The 14,759-nt window shown below is 50.5% G+C and overlaps 5 protein-coding genes across 5 annotated transcripts; 3 read left to right on the forward strand and 2 right to left on the reverse strand.

Annotated features, from left to right (window-relative positions):
* Positions 1-1,032: 1,032 nt before the first annotated feature.
* Positions 1,033-4,025, reverse strand: BO83DRAFT_381796 (AAA family ATPase SEC18). The gene is made up of 4 exons (XM_025532077.1): positions 3,633-4,025; positions 3,421-3,573; positions 3,055-3,367; positions 1,033-3,003 (listed from the first exon to the last, which is right to left on the reverse strand). Exons 1-4 carry the CDS (start codon positions 3,752-3,754, stop codon positions 1,138-1,140), a joined length of 2,454 nt encoding a protein of 817 aa, XP_025383960.1. The 5' UTR covers positions 3,755-4,025; the 3' UTR covers positions 1,033-1,137.
* Positions 4,026-4,155: 130 nt separating this feature from the next.
* Positions 4,156-5,495, forward strand: BO83DRAFT_440633 (uncharacterized protein; the record flags this gene model as incomplete). Its single annotated transcript, XM_025536275.1, has 3 exons — positions 4,156-4,250; positions 4,312-5,111; positions 5,173-5,495. Exons 1-3 carry the CDS (start codon positions 4,243-4,245, stop codon positions 5,493-5,495), a joined length of 1,131 nt encoding a protein of 376 aa, XP_025383961.1. The 5' UTR covers positions 4,156-4,242.
* Positions 5,487-7,664, reverse strand: BO83DRAFT_420293 (protein arginine methyltransferase RmtB). Its single transcript, XM_025534929.1, has 4 exons — positions 7,218-7,664; positions 6,671-7,084; positions 6,373-6,610; positions 5,487-6,307 (listed from the first exon to the last, which is right to left on the reverse strand). The coding sequence occupies exons 1-4, from the start codon at positions 7,453-7,455 to the stop codon at positions 5,557-5,559; spliced, it is 1,641 nt and encodes a 546-aa protein (XP_025383962.1). The 5' UTR covers positions 7,456-7,664; the 3' UTR covers positions 5,487-5,556.
* Positions 7,665-7,860: 196 nt separating this feature from the next.
* BO83DRAFT_368871 (Mo25 family protein) lies at positions 7,861-9,818 on the forward strand. Its single transcript, XM_025529839.1, has 5 exons — positions 7,861-8,189; positions 8,282-8,342; positions 8,454-8,929; positions 8,988-9,260; positions 9,328-9,818. Exons 1-5 carry the CDS (start codon positions 8,085-8,087, stop codon positions 9,565-9,567), a joined length of 1,155 nt encoding a protein of 384 aa, XP_025383963.1. The 5' UTR covers positions 7,861-8,084; the 3' UTR covers positions 9,568-9,818.
* Positions 9,819-12,147: 2,329 nt separating this feature from the next.
* On the forward strand, positions 12,148-14,703 carry BO83DRAFT_392502 (putative TBC domain protein; the record flags this gene model as incomplete). The annotated part of the gene is made up of 2 exons (XM_025532943.1): positions 12,148-14,265; positions 14,323-14,703. 2 exons carry the CDS (start codon positions 12,148-12,150, stop codon positions 14,701-14,703), a joined length of 2,499 nt encoding a protein of 832 aa, XP_025383964.1.
* Between the last annotated feature and the right edge of the window lie 56 nt (positions 14,704-14,759).

Genomic DNA, 14,759 nt, shown 5'->3' on the forward strand with positions numbered 1-14,759 from the left:
ACGCGAATAGTTCGGAATATTCCATAGGAATCTTCCATTACTACCCAATAGCCAATGTCTGTTATCGAGACCGCTGAGCTACCAAGATGCAATTGAGGGTCAGGATTAACACATGAGATATGAGTCTCCACTCAGAAGTAGTCTCATCCTGCAGCTAAAGCGGGGGGACAGACTCACCACAAAAAGTAAAATACTATCGTACTGGTGGGCGGTCTTGTAGGATGATATTGTTCGGTTCTTGTTTGTGTAACTAGCATTAACCCCCAGGCTTCCTTCGAAGGGTACTCCAGGGAGAACAGGAGTCTACAACAGCCGGAGGCATCGATACCATAGCCTCTATACTACGTTGGAAAAGGAGCTCTCTGAACGATAATGTCGATTAGTTTTTCACGAAGATTTATTCTCTTCTAAAGCATCTTTACGTATACACTATTCAATATTATTCTGTATTATTCAACATAAGGTATAGTGCAAAAGGTAATCTATTGTGATTACTTGATCCTTCATACTGGTAGATTTTATATTTCTGATCGTACTTATACCTTAAACCATAAGATGTCTACAATTAACCTCTAAACTATGTATAATCAATAATAATCACCATATAAGCGATCAACAGTAGCTACAAAGTAAACAGCAGTACCAGATAAACAATATTGTCCATAAGCAGACATAAGAATAAGATCGTCAGGGTAGAACCCGGTCATAAAAGGCGAAGGGCCTCCGTAATATTCTACCATTACGCCACAGCGGGCAGCAAGCGACTCAACTTAAGCTGCAGAGGCGTTGGGCCGATTTACAACAGTAAGAGAACGGGTCCATATCTTCAGTTGAGATTTTGGCGGGGCAATCCAATCGAAAGTCTTGAAGCCGTTGTAATTTTCAACATGATCCGACAATCGCCTGTCGCCATTGATTCGTCGCACTGTCACCACGACTCCATCAGCTCGTGCAGTCTCCACGCTCAGACCACAGCAAGCCTTGGCTGCAAGGAACAACACTATCTGGGTAGTGCACCATGTCTAGTAACAAGCCATATTATTATTGAGTTTAGCATCTAAATAAGCTTACAAGCGAATAGCCAACGTAGCGACAATCTTAAGATGGTCCCAGACCTTGAGAAAGAGCAAACGCTCCTTAAACACCAGAACGCTCTGCCTCGATAGCGTTGTTGATAACCTGCACGAAGCGACCAACCTTATCCACGTCTTTCTTAGCCGTTTGAATCCCACTGAAGATCTTCTTCACACCGACTCCAATGGTTCCGTCATCGGATATACTGCCAATGCCTGCTAGTGCCTGGCCAATTTCCTGCTCGTTGAATGCGCCAGAGTGCTCCAAGATGTGCTTGAGCTCATCATAGGTCATGACATTTGGAACCATGATGTCGGCATCAAAGGAGCTGAACAAGTCAAGCTGCTTCATCACAAATCTCTGCGTAGTGGTTGCTATGATCAAGAGCCGGCGACCCTTGTTAGGATGCTTCCTCAACACGGCCTGCAGAGTCTGCAGGATTGTGTTGCTGAAGCGAGGGCCGACAGGAACCCACTCGATGAGCTTCTCGAGGTTGTCGATAACAACAACACTTGTGCGACTCTTATAAGCATCATCAAAAACTTTGATAATGCGCTGAACCTTTGCCGTTTCGCTGAAGCCTCCCATGTCTTCGGGGCTGATCAACTTAATGAAGGGGAATCCAGAGTCTATAGCGATTCGAGCCGCGAGAGCCGTTTTGCCACTTGCGGTGGGCCCATGTAGCAAAACCGAGAACAAAGGTGAGGATTCATCCTCGGCAACTTGCTTGACGAACAGGCCGCCCTCCTTGAGGATTTCATTGATCACGGGCGAGAAGTGTGTGATGCCGTGTTGAATACGACTAGAGAGCTCTTCTTCAGAGACACCAAACGCAGGTGTGACCTCTTCGAGCGCATGGTGGAAGTCGGACCGGTTGACCTTCATGTTCACGACATCATCGCTGATGCTGGCTGTCGTGCCCGCCTTGATATGCCGAGAGAATGCAAAAGAAGATGCGGACTTGACAAGACCAGATATTTCAGCACCAGAGAAGTTCTTGGTCATCAGGGCCAGCTCGGCCAGGTCAACATCATCATCCATGACGTCGTTATCCCGCATCTTTTGGGTGTGAATCTTAAGAATCTGGGCTCGGCCTTTCTCATCAGGAAGAGAGATCTCCATATGAACTTCAAGACGACCAGGACGCAACAGTGCCTCATCAATCATGTCCTTTCTGTTGGTCATTCCAATGAGTAGGATATTGTTGAGCTGATCCACACCATCCAGCTTTGAGAGCAGCTGGTTCACCACACTGTCACCAACACCCGTGCCACCTCCAGCTCCACTGCCACGCTGCTTGCAGACAGCGTCCAGTTCATCAAAGATGATGATGTGGAGACCACTTTCATCTCCCTTTTCTTTGTATTCCTTCTCGGCGTCTGCGAACATTTTCCGAATGTTTTCTTCGGACTGACCAACATACTTGTTAAGCACTTCCGGTCCGTTGATGACCTTGGGCTCCCGGGCATTGAGCATCTTTCCGATCTGACGAGCAATCAAGGTTTTACCCGTTCCTGGAGGACCATAAAGCAGGATACCCTTGACGTGCTGAAGTCCCAATTTCTCCACCAACCCCGGAGGGAAGATACGGGACGCGAACGCACGACGGAAAATAGTACTGAACTCGGAATCAAGACCACCAATGCCCATGTTCTCGAACTTGAAGTCAGGCTGAATGATGGAGTTCGCCGCCGGTCGGCGGTTCGAGGGCTTCAAGTTGATACCAGTACTAGCATCCTTGAAGAATGTAATCTGGGAGTGCCTGGTGAGAATACCCCGCGCCGTAGGATCCGTCTCGACACTGCCACCGCTGGCATTCTCAGAGGATAGATCGACTCTCTGAACGGTTTTGACGGTCAACAGAAGTGGGATGCTTCGATGATCCATCAATATCTTTTGGCCGGGGGCGAAGATTTGGTTTTCAAAATTCTGTACAGATCAGTTGCTGCTCTTTCTTCCAACGGAAATGGGGGAAAGTACCCTGATCACCACACTTGCCAGCTCATCTTGATCATATGGAGTCTCGACCCGCTTCTTCCCAGCAAACCCAACCTCAATATCTGTAGAACCAACGTAGGCCTGTCCGCCCTGACTGAAGGGGTCGTAGATTTGCACCGAAACGGTATCCGTGAAAGCGACGCCAGCCCATGTCCGCTGAGGATCAGACATGCTGATTTGTCCCGGGGGGAACCCATCGAGAGGGCGCGCGGAGAAGACGTAGAGACCGTTGATGAGTAGGAGGAGATCGTGTCCATCGCGGGAGGGTGGGAATTCCTGGGCGGAAACAGCAACCCTAGACACAGTTAGGAGAAGAGCAAGCAAGACAGCGACCACACTTGAACGTACAGGTTCCCAAATGTATACGTATTATCCGGGCTCTTGGCAGGACGCAGCGTCCATGATCGGCCTGAGCTCACAGGCTTCTCTCCAACGGGGTTTCTCGGAGGCATTTGCGGCGGCCTTCCCGGATACTGGGGTGGCGCTCCGTATCCTGCGGGACTAATTACCAAGCATATCAACCACTGTTATTTCATTATGGTGCCGTGTGAGGCCCATACCTTGCGCCCGACCTGGAGGGGTAGGGGGATTGTCCTTGAGCTGGGTTGGTATAACCGTCACCTCGAGAGGGGCGGGAGCCGAAAGGATTAGGGACGGAAGGATAATTGTTGCGATTGAACATCTTCAGGCCAGATAGAAGAGGACTTCGAGTTGCGAATTAAAAAGGAAAATGCAATGCAATGAGTTCCGAGACGAGGATAGGGTATGTATAGGCTGGTTAAATGTGGCGAAGCGATGCTGCCAGCAGCTGTTGCCTTGAGGCCAAGTACTCAAATGACCAGATTATGACTAGATAGTATATGAGTACGCAAGCAAAAAGTGATGTTGAGTATAGGCAGCTGAATATATGGAATAGAAGTGAGGTAGAGGATGGAAAGAAAGAAGAATAATGAGAGGTGGCGGTCTCACATTGGATGGGGGGGCGGAAGCTCCAGCGCCCGCAACACATGGACCGTAGGTAAGGTACCCAGGGTTCCCGCCCCATCGGTCGGTCCGCCCACCTCCGTCTTCGCCGACCGGTCTGGATGACGCTGCTTCTCGTTCACGCAGCCGGAGGGAGAACTGACGTCTCCATCCCCCACCAGTTCATGACATTTCCATACCTTAAAGATGCCTCTGTCAGTATACCCGCTTCCCCTTTTCTTAGCATGCTTGAGTACTTACAGTGTCCTTTTGCAGTCACCTCCTCGGCAAGAAGTCATGGAACGTCTACAATCCAGCGAATATCGAGCGCGTTCGGCGCGACGAGGCTCAGGCGAAAGCCCGAGAAGAGGAGGAAGAGCGTCTCATGCAAGAAGCTGATGCCGAACGAAGGATCCAGATACTCCGCGGCGAACGGCCTTCAACACCACCTCCGCCGCCCCCAGCGCCGTCCGCCCGCCCACAAGAAAGGAAAAGTCATACAGAAGATGCAGGCCGATTTAGAAAGAGAAGGCGCTTGGCCGGAGAGGATGACACGGATAGAGACATTAGATTTGCACAGGAGGATGCACAGTTGGCGTTGGATAGACGGGCGCAGCAAGCCGCTGCTCGGTCAAGCGATGCGCCACTTCATGATAGTACTGGTCACATTGATCTGTTTCCTTCAGAGGCGAAGCGCAAGCCCGTGGAAAAGAATGCAGAGGCGGAAATGGAGAGTAAGGAGAAGAAGCGAGAGCTCGAAGACCAATACACGATGCGATTCTCTAATGCGGCTGGGTTTCGACAATCTGTTGGCCAAGACCCTTGGTATTCGTCTTCGCAACGCGAGGGCGCAGCTGCTGAATCCATGCCAAGCAAGGACGTCTGGGGAAATGAGGACCCATTAAGGAGAGAAAGGGAGAAGGCCCGGATGGATGCAAATGACCCGCTCGCGGCGATGAGAAAGGGCGTCCGCCAGTTGAAGACGGTTGAGCAGGAGAGGAAAAGGTGGAATGAGGAACGAAGTCGAGAGCTGGAAGCTCTGAAGGCTTCGGAGAAGCATCGATCTTCTCACCGCAGTAGGAGGTCGCCATCGCAGGATAGCATCGAAGGCTTCAGACTCGATGCCTCCCCGGATAGGCGTCGAGATGACAAGGATGGAAGATCCCATCGACACCATCGGCATCGTAGAGATAGAAGTCGAGATCGTTCGCATCGACGAACCTCTCATTCTGATTCACGGTCTCATCGTTTTCATCATGATCGACACCACCGACACAGGAATTCCAGACGCCATGACGAAGACTCCCGATCGAGACATTGAAGTGTTCAACTTCGCACTTACACCAGAACTTCATGGGCGGCTTACAACTCTAGGCTCTCTTGTACACGATCTAAAGCTACATTCGTTGTGTCGTACTCTTAGTCGATGGAAGCAGGTAGCGAACCTTGTCTATGACTAACGCATTTTGAAGACTATATATCTACTCAAGCTGAAGATGAGTCTGCAACGAGACCTGCAACTTATTGCAGACCCCACTTCTGGGAACCCTTTTCGCCATCCTGGCTATCCCATTCGATGGTAATGTCCAAGGAGCGGGACTTCTCCGACTTCTTTTGATAGCCGACCTTTCCAGTGATGGTCTGGCCCTTCTTCAAGGCGACGCCCTTTCTCTTCTCATGGTCGATGAGAAGGATACTCTGCTGCCAGTGCGTCTCTTTACCATAAGGTCCCGTGGTGAAAGCGACGATGCCCTTCTTCTGCATTTCGGACGGAACAGCGTCGTCGGCAATGGGTGAGTCCCTCGAAGGCATGAAAAAGATATCAAACCAGATAGCAAAACCGTCCAGCGCGTCAATGTCCTCGGTAAGAGTGACCTGGAATTCCTTCAGGAACGACAGCTCCTCAACAGTGATGGTATGTAGAGGAAGGGGAAGGAAAACGGCAGATTGGCCAGGAATCGATGATGGCTCCACGACACGAACCAGAGCCTCATCATAGATACCAGTCAACATGCTGCTCATATTGAAGCCGTACACACTCTTCCAAAATGAGATGTGGTTTGCGATGAAGTCAGGGTCGGCGAAGGGAGCGACACGGAGTGTAGCGTGCGAGGGAACCATGAGTCCTCCGGGGGCGAGATACCGGTCCCGAGCGTAAATGACCGAGTCAAACATGGCCTCGAACAGTAGACCGTAGCCCATCCATTCGGAGATAATGATGTCAACTTGCTGAACTGGCAGCGTGACTTCCTCAATTTTACCGCGAATGCACCTAGAAGTTTAAGTATCAGCTGTCAGTCACGCAACTAAAAAAAACCAACATATTGCGAAACATACGTTATGACATCACCAAATCCATTCTCGTAGATGATTTCCTTGGCTCTATCGATAATATTGGAATTATCGACCGAAATAACCTTCTTCGCACCGGCCTTCGCGCAGAACATGGACAAAATGCCAGTTCCGCAGCCAACATCGAGGACAACCTTATCCTTGAACACGTGCTTGTTCTCATATACGAAGTCGCGGTAGGAATCAGTGCGGATGGTGTCCTTGAGCATGGACTCGTGGATTCCTAGATAAGAAGCGCGTTAGTATCAGTAACCAAGCAGCCCTGGGATCAAGGGCATCATACCGTTGTAGGCGTAGGAAGTGAAGTAGTCCGCGTCAATTTCTTCGACCCTGTTAGCGGCCTTTTGTGCGGACGCATCACTGAGGGTAGAGCCGAGCTTCTCATCCTCCTTGGTCAATTGCTCCTCCATAGACTTCTGCACGGCCTCTCTATACTCGGAGAACTGGGTTTGAAGGCGTTCTAGGTCTTCCTGGAGTTCAATCACGCGTCTTTCAGCGTCAGAACCACCAGTTGTCTCGGGGGTTTCGTCCTCAATGTCATCCAGACTGTAGAGAAGGGCATCATCCTCCAACACGGGCTTCAGGTAAGCATCGTCCTCGAATTTGTCGGCGGAAGAGACGTCGGGAGACATGTTGCCTTCTTTCACTTGAGTTCGGACATAGTTGACCAACTTGATAGTACCCAGGAAGTCCAGGTCTGATAGTGAAACACAAGTAGAGATAGGTTAGCCACAGTTCATATCAAATGTATCAACCAACAGACAATCGTCCGGGCTTGAGCAGCAGAGGCAAATGGCAAATGCTAAATCCAAGTACAATTGACTACACACCGAGCTCCTTTTGAATCCTCCGCAGATCAAAGTTGTACTTGTCTTTGGTCTCCTTGAGCATGGCCCGCACGTCGGGGTAAACCTTCTCGGAGAACAGGCCCACGACGGGCTGGGTATCATCATCGGGCTCGACATCTTCCCATCCTTCCTCGTTGCTTACATCCGAGCTATCGGAAGAGACGGAGCGTGCATCATCGTCTCTGGGCAGACGCTCAGAGGGGAGAGCGGAAGCAGACATGGCGCAACTGCGGGGAAACAGAACCAATTGAGACGGTTATTTTTCGTAGGAGCGGGACTGGTGTATTATGGTATCTAAGCGACAACCAAATGAAATTGAACCAAAGACACTGTCAATAGATATGAAGAAGAATAGAAGAGAATGTCGGAGCTAATGGTTGCTGCCGACAGAATTCGGTATGGAAGTACCTGAGGAGGGGTTGAGTCGAGATTCCCGCCGGAGAAAAAAAGTCAAATAATCGAGGGGAAAAAATTAGAAAATTCTCGGAAAAGGCAGCCCCGCCGGCTTGGGACTGGATTGGGTTGATTTGTTCCAAATGTTTATCCACCTGACGGGCCCAGAACTGCGATAACAGCCTGAGGCCATCGGCTTCCCCGCCAACAACAGCGTCACCGCTTCCCTCACTGCTTTCCAGACCAAACGATCCCCTCCTGCTCGCCTGCCAGACAAACCCCCTTGTGGACCACTGATTACCGTTGCAGCTGCGGAGAGTCTGTGACACTCTTGTTTGTTTGGTCTGCTTTCCCTTACATGTCCCTATAGCTAGTCTGCTGCCCGCGAGGAGCGACTATCCCCTCCGCCTTCACTCCCTCCTTGTTTTGGTTCTGTTGCCTATACAAACAACAGCCATGGCCTTCTTCTTCAATCGCGGTCGGTCCCGCCAGCCTTCGGACATTGCCAGATCAATCAAGGAACTCTTGGTGAGGCTTCGAGAATCGCCAACCACTGCCAAGGTTCGTCGCTCCGATCTGTTATGTTTACATTTGCGGCTGCCGATAAGCAACTTCCAAAACAAAGGAGTACTGACCGTTCCGTACCCCGATAGGTCGAAGATGATCTGGCGAAGCAACTATCTCAGATGAAACTCATTGTCCAGGGTACTCAAGGTATGTCTCATGCATGAACCCTTACCAATGGCCCTTTTTCTCCCAGAACAAGTGCAGGGGCGCCAGATGGGCTTCGGAATGGACGTCGGCTGATGTGAGCTTACCTTTCAGAAATTGAGGTGTCCCCTGAACAAGTCCAAGCATTAGTGCAGGCTACCCTGCAGGAAGATTTGCTCTACGAACTAGCCCAAGGGCTTCATCGTCTGCCCTTCGAAGCTCGAAAAGACACACAAACTATCTTCTCTCACATCCTCCGTTTTAAACCCGTCAATGCAAGCCATGCAGACCCTCCTGTCATTTCCTACATTGTCCACAAACGACCCGAGATTATCATCGAACTGTGCAAGGGCTACGAGCATAGCCAAAGTGCCATGCCATGCGGCACTATCTTGCGAGAAGCGCTGAAGTTTGATGTTATCGCGGCGATCATCCTCTATGACCAGTCGGAAGAGGGGGAGCCAGCGATTCGACTGACGGAGGTGCAGCCGGGCGTGCCTCAAGAGGGCAATGGCATATTCTGGAGGTTCTTTTACTGGATCGACCGAGGGAGCTTCGAACTGAGTGCCGACTCTTTCACAACGTTTAGGGTGAGCGCTTGTGTCGGCTTTTGATACCATGCCGTCCCGGAAGCTAACTGATGTGCAGGAGATCTTGACCCGCCATAAATCCATCGTTACGGGCTATCTGGCCACGAACTTTGACCTCTTCTTCGCCAAATTCAACGAGGTACTTGTACAGTCCAGCTCGTATGTGACTAAACGACAAAGCATCAAGCTACTAGGAGAGATCCTTCTGGACCGAACCAACTACAATGTGATGATGGCCTATGTGGAGAGTGGGGAGAACCTCAAGCTGTGTATGAAACTGCTGCGGGACGACCGAAAGATGGTCCAGTATGAGGGCTTCCACGTGTTCAAGGTATGTGGGCAACTGCTAGCTTGGTCCGCTGCAAGGACCCAGGCCACTGACCGTTATTACATTACAGGTGTTTGTTGCGAACCCCAATAAATCGGTTGCGGTGCAGCGGATCCTGATCAACAACCGTGATCGGCTGTTGAAATTCTTACCGAGGTTCCTAGAGGACCGGACGGACGACGATCAATTTACGGATGAGAAGAGTTTCCTGGTGCGCCAGATTGAGCTTCTTCCCAAGGAGCCGATTGAGCCAGCACGGTCCGCGCGCGAAGCGTCTCGCTCCGGCATCAACACGGCAGCAGTGGCCTGAAGGCCTTGTGAATGAAGAATTAAGCTGCGACCATTGGCAGGGGAACGGCCAATCTATCGATCCTCCCGTGCCAATATGCTTTTTACCCCTGCTTTTCCTTTGCCGACCAAGTGCGGGTCTGCGTCGGAGGGCCGTGTGCACTGGGGGCACGCTAGGCCGCGGTGCCGTTTGTTTGCATTGAAGGCAAGCTGGTTTCTAGCCTTCTCGGAGTTTTACAGTGGGTTGTCACAATCTAAAGGGAAAGAAAGGGGACAAGTATTAGGGTTTGATTTTTCTTTTTTTTTTTTTTTTTTTTTTTCTTATTCTTAAAACCTGAAAGCCGGCCAAAGGAGTGCACGAGAATAAAGAATCGCCCCTAAAGGGCAGTAGTCCTTGCATGTAAGTAACGCCGGATGTAGATAAAGTCAGTAGGCAAATCATGGAAGTGGATCAGAGTAATGTTTACGGGATACTACTAGTAGTAAATACTTCTGTAGATATCCTGGAAATAAAAACCGGGAACTGTAAAATCATCGTCCATGCATATAATATTGTAGGATTGCAGTTAGTAGACAAAGGACGGAGAATTTCACACAGACCTGACTGAATTCTTCACTTGAGCGAAACCCCCCTCTCTGTCAAGGGGGAGGGAAGCGAAGCCAGCTGCTAGTAGATTAGTTAGTGTACTTTCTACGTAGTAAGGAAAAATAGTGAGAGACTTGACGTTTCCCCTTTCCTCGGCCGTGTCAGTATCATCCACTCCTGCTGTCTATCTCGCAACCTAAAAGATTAGTAGTTCTACTAGGAGTAGGGAGGAAGCCGACGCTATCCCCTACCTAGCCGAGAGAATTCAAAGGGTAATAAATAAATAAGAAAAATTACAAGCCCAAAAGTTCCAAACCGCAAAGGAGGAGAAAGAAAAGCAAATAGGCACGAAAATTTGTAGATAGTAGGAATGAAACTCTATGAGAAGTTACTGTAGCAAGTAGGAAGTAATTGCTTCTCTCATGATAGGCGAGGGGAGGAGTAAGTAAGAGAAGAGCCCCAATTTTCAGATTCATTCTTGGTGGTTTGTGCGCAAAACGAGGGGGGAAGAAGAAGAAGAAGAAGAAGAAGATCAATTTGTCAAACAGTCAAGTCCGTGACTAGTCAGTAGTAGTACACTAGTTTTGAACTCCTGGAGTAATAAGAAAGCCGGGCCAGCAAACAAACCGTTACGTTGCTTGTTGGGGCGTGGGATGAATTATGCTGCTCCCCCCTCCAAATCCCACGATCGCATAGGATGGTAAGTAAAGATAGGAGGTAATGATAATAATAACAGAAAATAAACCTCCCCCTCTCTCCCACTTCATACCTGTACCAATGGATTGAATGGAGTCACTTGCTAGATAGACTAGATACTAGCAGTGTTTTAATTTCTATTATTATCAAAAATCTGGGAAGTCCAACGTAAATTTAACCGTGTGAAGATCCACTGCTGCGTGGCCCTCCCGAGGAATTAAACGGTACTAAATTAATTATAATATAGTGGATCGCAGGCCCCCCTTCGTGATCCTTGCCTTTGGAGTTGGTTGAAGACAAGAAGGAGACGTTATTGTCGTCGTCGTCCTCCTCCTCCTCGTTCTTGATTTTTATATTTTTTTTATTTTCGTTTTTTTCCAATAGAAACGGGAATTTTCAAGAGGAGGGAATCAATTCTCAGGGCTGACTCCTGGTAGGTTACTCGGTAGCGATACTACTACTAGTAGTATTTCTACTGTTCATGAACAACCACAACCACGACTACTACTCCTACTCCTACTGCTACTACTCCAAGTAGACACTCCTTTCCACCAATACAAAATCAACGGGAGGGTGAGATTCTCCATTCCACTTTCCGCTTCCTCATTCTCCAATTCTCATTGCGAGAAAAAAAAAAAAGATACACCTCATTGTGACCACATTCCTTGAATCCTCTTCTTTTTCCTCTCCTTTCAACTCTCTCACCCATCGTCTTTTCTCCGACCATCCTACCATATTTTTGGTTTTCTTTTTTACTTTTCATTATTCTTGCTTTTTCATCATTTTTATTTACAAGCTATCACCTTTGCCAAGCCTGGCTCTGACTGACTGACGCTCACTCACTCACTTCTTTTTTATTTTTATTTTATTTAATTTTTTTTTTTTTTTGCCGCGGTCCAGCCATTCTTCTTCCCTCCGCCGTCTTTCCCTTTTGCTCGTCCGCCTTCGTTCCTCGCAACCATTTTGGGGGCCATGGTTCGCTGCGCAAGAGACCTCTTCCCCCCAGTGTCGTTCATTTTCCGTCGTGTGACCGTTTAATCTTAATCCTAATAATTCTCAAATCTTAATCAATCGCAATCCGTGACCCTTTTTTCGTGCCAGAATCCCAGTTCTCACATCCGTTCCTTTGTGGCTACAGTCCTGCTACGCTCCCCGCCTCCCTCCCTGTCCCTCCTTTGCTCGCGCCCTCGCCCCCCCTTGGTTAAACCGGCGTGCACCACCGTCTCGTCCGGCTTGTCCAAAAGGCTCAAAAGCCCTTCGCAGCTCCGTCCAGAAAGTATTCCACCTCCCTCGAGTTAAGGCGCAAGCGATGCCAGGATAATGGTAGAAACGCGATCCGCTTCTGTTCCTGCTGTCGTGATGTCCGACTCCGCTTCAACCATCCAGACCGTTCCCTACGACGACACCATCGCCGCCACGGCCCCTATCGCCGTTCGCTCCGCCTCATACCCGACCCCAGTGGATTGTACTTCGTGCTCGGAGGAAACATCGCATAGCGCATCGTCCGGTAGTGCTTGGGATCAGTCGGGGTCCGCGCCGTCGCAACAAAATGCCAGATCGCGGCGGAACAGGTTCACTGCCTTACCAGAGGCTGGGGCCTCGACTGTGAGCTTGCGCTCACTGCGCAACAGCATCCCCAGTATCATTGTCAATGATACCGCCTCCCGTCCTGCATCCCGCCCAGGATCTCGTCCCGGTTCGCGATGGTCGGAGCGCAGATGGGGCGGTCTGAGAAGTAAGAAGTCGGGTGAGTTCGATCGAGATGACGATGCTCCCCCTGTACCGCCGATTCAAGCCCCTTTCAATGGCATTGCTCTGGATATCCCAAACTCGGCTCTCGATGGACTGGGACCGCAATCGATGCGTTTCTCCAAGCGCGGAAGTCTTATCAAGGAGGAATCGAAACGCCAATTACAACAGCAAATTGAACAAGAGGAAGCAAGACGACGAGAGGCGGCACAACAAACTCAGGATGGGGACAATCAGCAACAACGGGGATCTGATGACAGAGAACCGGTGTCACCTGATGTCGCCTCGTCGGAACAAAATAGCACAGAGCCGGAGACCATCGAGACGCCATCGAGGCGGTCAAAGCCCGTCTCGGCCCTCCGAGTCAGGCACAGCGCCATGGCAAGCAGAGCCATCTCTGCGGACGAAGATATGTTGTCGCGACGGGTACGGCTGATGTATGAGAAGGGCGAAGAAAATGTGACAGACTCAGAAGTGGCAAAATCCATGGCCATGGAGAATGGCATCTTGTGGGAAGATACCCCAACCAGTATGGAGACCTCTCGTCTTTCTGGACCCAGTATGTCAGTGGATACCAAAAGTGTGGTGTCGTCTCTCGGTCTAGAGAACGGACCAGCAATCAAAAAAGAGGCTCACGAGTTAGCTGGAGGCATTGAGTACTGGCAGAACATCAAGGCTGGAGATGTCGACCGGTACGGCTTCATCCGATCACCGACGTCCAACTCCAACGAAGGGATTGACCCCAGTCCGATCCAGCGTGTCTCTACCAGCCTACTTATGGCTTCGGAGACGCCGCGACGGAAACATTCCATCCGTCCACCCTCGGCCATCGGGGGAAATCGTCCCTTTTCAGGCCTCACAGGCCGCTCCCCGACGCGGAAGATGTCCGAGCCTTCCATACGGCCAACCTCTTCTCACAGCATGTATAGCACGACCATGATGCGACGATCGACCTCGCGGTTTCGTCGGGCCGCCAACCATCTGCCACACAATCGCGACCGCCGCGTCAAAGATGAGGCGAGCGATATGCTCACCCACCCGACAGCTCCTCTGAATCCGGGTGAGAAACAGGACGCAGCTGCCGCCCGCGCGGCGAGAAAGAAAGAGTGGGAAAGGGAAGATAAATGGACGAAGATGGCCCGCCCTATGCGGAGCGGAGATGGCGGTGGCATGACATTCGAGTTTGACACGACAAGCTCCAAGCTGATTGAGCGGACATGGAAAGGCATCCCCGACCGATGGCGAGCGACCGCGTGGTACGCCTTTTTAAAATCCAGCGCCAGAATGCACAGTGACAGCCCTTCGGAAGAGGAGCTAATTGAAGCGTTCAATGAGTTCCAATTGGTTTCATCGCCCGATGATGTCCAGATCGACATAGACGTTCCGAGAACCATCACCAGTCACATCATGTTCCGGCGACGGTATCGCGGAGGCCAGCGACTATTGTTCCGAGTACTTCATGCAATGTCCTTGTACTTCCCAGACACGGGATACGTACAGGGCATGGCTGCCCTGGCTGCGACTCTTCTCGCCTACTACGACGAAGAACATGCGTTCATCATGCTCGTGCGACTGTGGCAATTACGGGGCTTGGAGCGTCTGTACCAGTCCGGCTTCTCAGGCCTCATGGAGGCCTTGGGGGATTTTGAACGAGAGTGGCTAGAAAAAGGAGAGGTAGCTGCCAAGCTGGTGAGTGAAACGGCATTTTCCCATACACCTCGACACAGGGCTCTAACCAATTTATAGAATGAACTTGGCATTCCTCCCACGGCATACGGCACGCGGTGGTACCTGACCCTTTTCAACTACTCTATCCCATTTCCCGCCCAACTCCGCGTTTGGGATGTCTTCATGCTCCTCGGCGATGCCGACGACCTCACGGCACCCGGCTCTTCAGGCAAAGGCAGCAAAAAGGACGCACCCACCAGTGCCTTTGGCAACGGACTGGATGTCCTCCACGCGACCTCCGCCGCCCTGATTGACGGCATGCGCGACATCATCCTCGAATCCGACTTCGAGAACGCCATGAAAGTCCTCACCAGCTGGGTTCCTATCAAGGACATCGAGCTATTCATGCGTGTCGCCAAAGCAGAGTGGAAAGTGCACCGTCGCAAAAAGACCTCTTAGTGACTTTGCAGCAGCAGCAGCAGCAGCAAAGCAAATAATCAAGTTACGTGATGTGA

This window comes from Aspergillus eucalypticola (assembly GCF_003184535.1).
Source record: "Aspergillus eucalypticola CBS 122712 chromosome Unknown BO83scaffold_30, whole genome shotgun sequence".
Taxonomy (NCBI): Eukaryota; Fungi; Ascomycota; class Eurotiomycetes; order Eurotiales; family Aspergillaceae; genus Aspergillus; species Aspergillus eucalypticola.